At 40.3% G+C, this 7,792-nt stretch overlaps 1 protein-coding gene across 1 annotated transcript; it reads right to left on the bottom strand.

Moving 5' to 3' along the window:
* Positions 1 to 404: 404 nt before the first annotated feature.
* LOC115631875 (WD repeat-containing protein 82) lies at positions 405 to 1,914 on the bottom strand. The gene is made up of 3 exons (XM_030528724.1): positions 1,657 to 1,914; positions 569 to 1,597; positions 405 to 515 (listed from the first exon to the last, which is right to left on the bottom strand). Exons 1-3 carry the CDS (start codon positions 1,909 to 1,911, stop codon positions 495 to 497), a joined length of 1,305 nt encoding a protein of 434 aa, XP_030384584.1. The 5' UTR covers positions 1,912 to 1,914; the 3' UTR covers positions 405 to 494.
* Between the last annotated feature and the right edge of the window lie 5,878 nt (positions 1,915 to 7,792).

The raw sequence follows: 7,792 nt of genomic DNA, 5'->3' as shown, positions 1-7,792 counted from the left end.
TTAGTCACAAATTATTGAATATTGCTTTTCGTTTGGTATCCTCACACTTCTCAGAATTAATATTCTCATTTAAAACCAGAATGTGTTATCAATTATTGTTTTTAAAGGGGTTTAGCTTTTCCACACGAATTCATATTTTTGTGCACTTTAGGGCTTATTTTTTTAAACCCCAATTTAGTACTAATTTAAATAATTTAATAATATAAAATGTTAAGTACATTTTCGGGGATTAATAATCAGGTATATTAACAGAGCCACTTTATTAATTTATATAAAAACTTCAACTCAGCAATTCTTTTCCTACTGATTTAAAAGAATATACAATTGCTATTAATTATATTATTATTATTAGAAACCATAGATTTTAATATAAAATCAATTTTAGGGCAAAAAAAGATAAAAGATTAGTATGAATAGACACTCTATTATGATACTTTAAAAACAACAATAATCTCATATTAAAAGCTCTTTAAACGCTCAGTGAACGAGCTAGATCAGCGTCCCTTATCTGAAATCTAGAAAAACAAAAGGTATGAATTGCTGTTACTGTATGCCTTTCTATGCGTACCTCCATTTTCTTCAACTGGTTTTTAACAATTTCACACTGTTGATCTTCATCATTGTTATCACTAAGCTCGCCCTCTTCCAAATCATCATCATCGGCGGTTTCCCCAACAATGACAGGTGATTCGAATACGGGCAGTGGCGCCATGAACTGCCATGGCACCACGTTCTCTCTCTCAGCTTTTTGGGGCAGTATTTCCTCATATTCCATCTCATATTCCTCATCAATTTCACCCTCCTCCAGTTCATAGTTACCTGTGCCGATCATCGGATTCGTCTGTGGTCCATTTACCAATGGTTGCGGCTTGTACAATGCGTTCGACTTCAGCACCACTTCATAGTCTCCCAATGGATTGAGGACCCAAAACAATGTCAACAGGTCGGAGCTAACGAACATCAGGTAGCGCGGATTGAAGCAAAGACAACGTATGGGACCCGCATTGTTGCCTTTTAGTACCGCCAGCTGTTCGCCATCGGAAGCACGCCAGACGTGCACCCGCCCGGCATCGGCGCCCGATAAAACAAACTTCGAATCGGGAGTATAACACACCTGCAAATCCAAACGCTTCTCGTTCGCATAGCCCGTGTAGGCCTGGCGAAAGTGTCCATCGAAGGCGTCCACACTGAAGCACCAGGAATGATCGGTTGCTAGAAGTAACGACCGACCATCGGGCGAAAACTGCATCTGTGTCCAGTTGGCCAGCTTATTGGAACTATACTTGAAACTCAGGCAAGGCAGCTCGTTCAGCATTCGGACATCATGCAGATCTATTCGCTCCGTTCCCGAGCTTACGGCAAAGACTAGACCGGCGGGATCGTAAGCCAACAGCGGTCGTCGCAGATTTGAAAACTGGTGCGTATAAGTGTGAGTGCGAATGTCCCACAACAATATCTGATTATCATATCCAGCGCTCATGAAGTGATATTCACAGTTCGGCTGAAAGCGTAATGCATTCACCTTATCCACATGCCCGCTGAATAGACGCAAGTGGACGCCAGTGTTCAGATCCAGGCAGCGTATGCTACCATCCAGCTGCATGCCACGCTACCAATATTAAAAGAACACGATCACGAAACTCGGGTGGCACTCACCTTGCCGGCACTGTGCAGCACACGATCCGAGTTCGGTGTAAAACGCGCCACCTCGGGCTGATAGCTCTTCATCGATATTTGGAACAGCTGTTCCGGACGCATGCAATTATAGAGCGTGAGAGCGTCGATGTCGCAGACGAGCAGACGCGACCCATCACTGGAGAAGTCCAGCGAGCTTTTGTGCTGATCGGTCTCCTGAAAAAGTTTGCCCACACGAAACTCCCGCATGGCAGCATCGTTCAAATTGATGCGCATTTTAAAATCTCTAGACCCCAACAAAATATTTTCGGTCAACTACTGTCAACGATTATTGAAAATTATTACTGAAAATTATTACTAGCCTGCCTAGGGTCGGTCTGAAAGTTGAATATTTTGAACAAATTAAGCTGTTGACTAGGCAGTTCGGGGTCGAGTTGGATCTTTACAAGAAAGGTAAGATTTCATCGAATTAATTGAGATTAGCGATTCTACATTTCTTTTCTTACAAAAGCCTGCAAAAATTGTGAACATTTCGACAGTTGATTCACAAAGCTCGTGGGACTTAGATGTGAAACAACTAAAGGCTTTTGGTTAGCTGAAGGACACACCATCAGGATCAAACAATTTCGCGCTTAAGCAATTTAAGGCTGGCAGCATACAAATTCGGAATCCACAGTTTTCACGTAGGCGTCGAGTCAGCTCGTCGCGGCATCGTCCACTTCAACTTAATTAAATCAAATGTCCAACTAAACGCCCACAGCGCCCTGTCGGCTTCAGTCACAGCCGCTGCGTTCGTGCATTTTAATTTCAATTTGGGGCTGCTGGTGCGGATGTTGGTGCCGCATTCATCCTTGGACTTCTTCATTGCGCTTCATTAGACTGACTGCTGGCGGATGAGACAGCGAATCTTTTAAATCGACTGCTGAGTTGGCAACGCAGTTTGCGCAACTTGTTGACCAACTGCCAGCAGCTTGTTATTTAGGCCGATTTGCGTCATTAGTGCAGCATCAGCTGCGATGATGCTGTGGGGGGTCTAGACATTATTCGCATTTGTGGTTAGGTATGGCTGATTGTTTTATGCCATCAGTAACTGTCTGGTGGGCACTCGGCCAAAAATAAGCACGCTGCCACATTGCCGGTGATTTAAAAAATGTTTGCTTATGTTAATAACATTTGCCAACACAAATGTGCTCAAGGTGTGTTTTGAAGCTTTTTATACAGCTTCAATTTGCAACCAATTGTTGAAGAGCATGCAAGAAGAGTATCATTATTGATTCTACAAAACGAATGAATTAAATCCCTCAAAGTGAGGGAAATTCGATTTTTGCTCAAGTTCCGCTCTGTGAGATATTACATTTTTTAAAACATTCTTTACATATCGATTTCAATCAATTCATGCCGTTAAAAAAATATTACAAGCAATCTGTACACTGCTAATGAAAACATTTTTCGGCCATCCTTCAATAGCATAGCTGTCATCCATCAAATTTGTTTATGCAACGCAAACGTGATTTTGCAAAAACAGAAAAAACAGAAATGTTGACTGTTGCCATAGACACAGTTGTTGCCAAATGATTATGCGGCTCAGGCGCAACAACTGGCGCTGCCAAAACAAAACAGGCAAATGTAATTGTAATGTAAGCGGAAATAAGCACAGCAAATACACGGGGCTCTGGCAATGGCCCTCTCCAGCGCCCGGCGGATCGCTGGCAACGTGCATTTTAATTAAAATTTATAAGCCTTGGCCGGGGATTTGGCAGCAGTGCGACAGGATAGGCGACCACAGCAACTGCCACTTCCAACGGATCGCCAGTCAAGAAGGCCCCGCGTGGCGTTTTAAGCTTTTAAGTTGTGGTAGATTTGCAAGGCCGAGCAAACGGCCGTACGGCTATACTGCCATACAGCCGACCGCCCGACATCGCCGGATTTGATGTGAAAATCAACTGTGGCTGCGGTGTGCATAAATTAAAAATCAAGCCACAAACACACACAAAACCATTATACTTGTATATATACACACACCTATACATAAGTCCCTTTGTGCGCATCATTTGTAATTAATTTGCCGCATTAGCTTTATTTTTCATTCTCCCAACTGTGTTTGTTTTCAATATAAAAATGCAAAAACCGCGCAATTTCCGCATTTGCGGCTTTCCCTGTCAAATTTTATCATTTTATTAAGCTCCAAATTATTTTCGGCTATAATTTTAATGGATTTCCATATAATTGTTTTTCTGTTTGCAAATCTATAATTGAATTGAGTTGCTTTTTATTATCAAACAATTCAAAAGCAACAAGCATTTAAGGACAATACTCAACACAACACATCTGGTATGGAATAACATTAATTGTCTACTATTTGAAACACTATTTGTCAGCCGTGCTTTTACTCTGACAGCCAACAGCTTGGACAGAATATCAGTGTTTAATAGACATTTAGTAGAAATGAATAACATATGTTTGCATATGTATATAAATAGTTGCATTGATCTGCCAAATCTAATTAGAAATTGTTTAATTGTTTATATTAAAAAATAGAATTCAAGAAACTATTATAAATTTTGTTACATCCTAGACAAATATGAAAATATCATCAATAGGAAATTTAATTAGCAATATCAATCCAAAAAATTCGTATCTCTGCACTCCTTCCAGCTGAGTGGAACATAAACATATTATATCTAATGCCAAAGTCTCTATAAAAGGTATTATCTTCCATACCATTATTTTATTAAAACCTCATCAACTATGCTTATTGAATTCGAAAATAATTAATAATAACAATTGGCAGCACAGTTTTTAAATTTGTTTTCAAATTTGAACAAAAAGGTGAAGGGCATCTCAAAAAATGTTACCTTGTCCTTGTCTGGGCCTTAGTGTCTGATAGAGTCTGTTTTGTGGGCATTGAAACAAGAAAAGATAACGTTAATTATTATTGTTGTACTTGTAAAATTTCAAAAACCCAAAGCCCAAAAGTAGGCAACATGTTTTTTTACAATTTGTGAGCCACAATGAAATGACGGACTCTCGCCAATCCTATTTAACATGCGAATGTGCAAAATTTTCAACTTTTTGATAGCAAAAGTAAATGAAATGCCTCTTGAAAACAAAATCTTCTGACTCTTGAAACTAAATTTCCGATTAGGGCGCAAAAAATATGGGAACTTGCTAAACGCAAATCACAACTTTTGCCATCTTCATATTTTCTTAAAAGGTAAATTCCCATTCATTTTATATATGATTGTATTGCGCTAATTGGGAATAATACAAGAATCATGATAATCTGTTGAAATGTGTGTGCAAATTGCTATAACCTTCCCATATTTCATATTACATATTGTCCAAACTATGTATTGAAATTATAAATGCAGATTATTGAACTATTTAGGTGCCTTTAAAATCATTTCCTGTACAGATAATGCTGTCAAAATTGCAATTTGAGGAGCACGCGCATTTTCAACCGCCAGTTATTCGCATCCACATTCCGGCTAAGCCACAATCCACAGATTAATCCATTTGATTAGCCAGAAATCGACATCGTGCCACATTGCAAACAAGCACACAAAGCAACACCTACACACCCACATCCACACCCACACCCACACATATGCATGTATGCCTGCATAAATATGCGCATATTTTCACATCTCTTGTCCACTTGGCAGCATCATTTCAACCGTTTGTCTGCCAACTGTTTATTGATATTTTATGCACCATTTTATGCTAAAACATACACACACACACCCACCCACATGCACAGAAATCAGTGTGGGTGTGTAAAACTAATTGTGGAGGCATTTGCATAACACGAATTTCAAATTTAATTGTTGGCAGCGGCAGCGACCTAAACTGAATTTTCATACAAATTTGAATGCCATTTCGCAGAAAAAAATAAACATTGCAAACTATTATAAATCTAACGGAGAGCAGCAAAAATTTGCCAAATGATTTGTTTTTATTTTCATTCTCGATATGCCCGATTTAATTGCGAACACGCGCCATATTGTTGCGTGCATGCATAAATTGATTTGCAAATTTGCATTCTACATGTTTTTCAGCATTTAATTGTTTTTGGTTTTTTTTTTTCTACGTTAAAAAGTATTCACAAAATGGCACAGCATTTAAGCATTTGCTTTTGTTTTGGTGTATGTGTGTGTGTGTGTGTGTGTGTGTGTGTGCGTGTGTGTGTGTGTGGGTGTTATGTTCGGACAACCGAAACTAGTACAAGTGAGCCAAAGTGCAATTTGTTGTCAAGTTTCTATGAATTTCTTAAAAGCATATAAATGTTATAGCCACACACACATTCTCATATACATGTACTGTATACGGGTGAGGGGCAGGAATACGTGCGTTTGGTATGTCAACTTTATTACGATCCTGCTTTAACGTTATACCAGTGCGAGTATGTGTGCGGGCAATCATTCAAGCTTCAGCATTTCGGTTGCCATTTTTGGGGCGAAGAAAATGAAGGCTGCTAAAAATTTGTGCAAATTTTTCAATCAGTGTGCGAGATTAAGCGTAGCCATGTACATATGGGGGAGGCGCCGACAAAGAAAGCAACCCAGCACAGTTCGCACGCCGGCAAAGTGAGTCAAACCAAAGCCAAAGTTCAAACACAATTCCTCAAATATGCAGGAGCATGTGCAGCTGAATACATGCATATACTCACTTAGTGATGACAGCGTGACACAAGCAAATCACTCAAACGTTTATGCGAAAGCCAAAGGAATATAAGCCACTGCTATTCAAGGAGACCAGTAAGCTCCACAATCTCTAAAGATTATTCGCTTTCTTTATAATGGTAACTAAAATCCTTTAAAAAGCCTAACTGACTAACTTCTAAAAGATTGCAACCTTTCTAATCTAACTATAGACGGTTCAATATCGTTCAATAAAAATTCGATAAAAATAAAAAAAATTGGATTGAAAATTCTCATTCCAAAGAAGAATAATTCAATAATTTTAAGCCTTCGAATTGTTTTCACATTTTAGATGTTTAAGAAACTTTCTAATTACGGTTGAGTAAAGTAAATTGAAAACGATTAAGCATTAATATGAAAAGCGCTAATATGTTAAACATTGGAATAGCTCCTCATCTCTAATACTCGTACATATCCTGTGGGTGTGCGCCTGCCTGATGCGTTGCCCATCTCTGCCTGCACCTCTGAAATTGAATGCCCGCCTTTCATGCCGTAAAATAAGATAAATGACAGAAGTGAGTCGTATCAGGCACAGACCCAGGCACAGGCACAGACGCAGACCCAAGCCCAGTCCCAGTCCCAGTCCCAAGTAACAGCAGTCAGCAGTCAGGAGGCAGAAGGCGGCGGTTGGCTTGCATTTCACATGTGAGGAGCGACGACGACGTTAGACACATTCTGATTTTGCCAGGCATCTTGAGGTTGCAGTCAGCCAGCCGTCGTAGTCAGTCAGCTGTGTTGGTCAGCACACAAACCCACACACACACACACACAGACACACAGACACACAGACGCGCATAGAGGATTCCGACAACTTTTGCATTTGATTAAAGGCGAAGGGGGGACAAGTGATGGATGAGCTGAGAGCTGCACATGAAAGCGCAAAAGGCACTCGTACCTTGGCTTGATTTTCGACAAACTCAAACAGCTGAGGCCTCCATAATACACATTGGCCTCTGTGGCACACAATTTCAATGCGAAAAGGAATAATTAAATATTCATATGACGGTCATGTAAGGCAACAACAGTCGATAAAGAAAACAGGCGCGTTAAATGAATGAAAAAATAATACGTATACGCCATGCAGAACGAAAGAAAGGAATACAAGAGAGAGGGAGAAAAGAAACAAACAAGTTATGACACTGAGCTGAGCATTGCTGAAGTGTATGGGTGGCTGGGCGGCTGGGCGGCTGGGCGGATAGGCCGTTGTGTGGTTGTCTGCGCTATCCTTGCCAAGCTGCTCGCTCCCATCTCACAAAAAGCAAACACGAGCCATTCTCTCCCGCCTGACAGTGGGCATGAAAATTTATTACATTTTCCGAGTCCGAGTCCGAGTCCATTGCGCATTAAATTCGTTGTCGTCATCGTCGGTGTCGGTGTCGGTGTCGGTGTCTCCTGCCATGCAGCATACCACTAACAAAAGTTTCGCCAAAAGAAAAATACAGTGGCAACGACACCGA

This window comes from Scaptodrosophila lebanonensis, unplaced genomic scaffold, assembly GCF_003285725.1.
Source record: "Scaptodrosophila lebanonensis strain 11010-0011.00,11010-0021.00 unplaced genomic scaffold, SlebRS2 tig00001412-arrow-pilon, whole genome shotgun sequence".
Taxonomy (NCBI): Eukaryota; Metazoa; Arthropoda; class Insecta; order Diptera; family Drosophilidae; genus Scaptodrosophila; species Scaptodrosophila lebanonensis.
This window is presented reverse-complemented; position numbering and strand designations above follow the sequence as displayed.

What these genes read in the sequence shown, in the direction of transcription:
- LOC115631875 (XM_030528724.1), bottom strand. Translation starts at nt 1,911, where the DNA reads ATGCGCATCAATTTGAACGATGCTGCCATGCGGGAGTTTCGTGTGGGC. An exon ending in TGCTGCACAGTGCCGGCAAG is followed by an intron (nt 1,598 to 1,656) that starts GTGAGTGCCACC and finishes CGTGGCATGCAG; the next exon opens with CTGGATGGTAGCATACGCTG. An exon ending in ACCAGTTGAAGAAAATGGAG is followed by an intron (nt 516 to 568) that starts GTACGCATAGAA and finishes TTGTTTTTCTAG; the next exon opens with ATTTCAGATAAGGGACGCTG.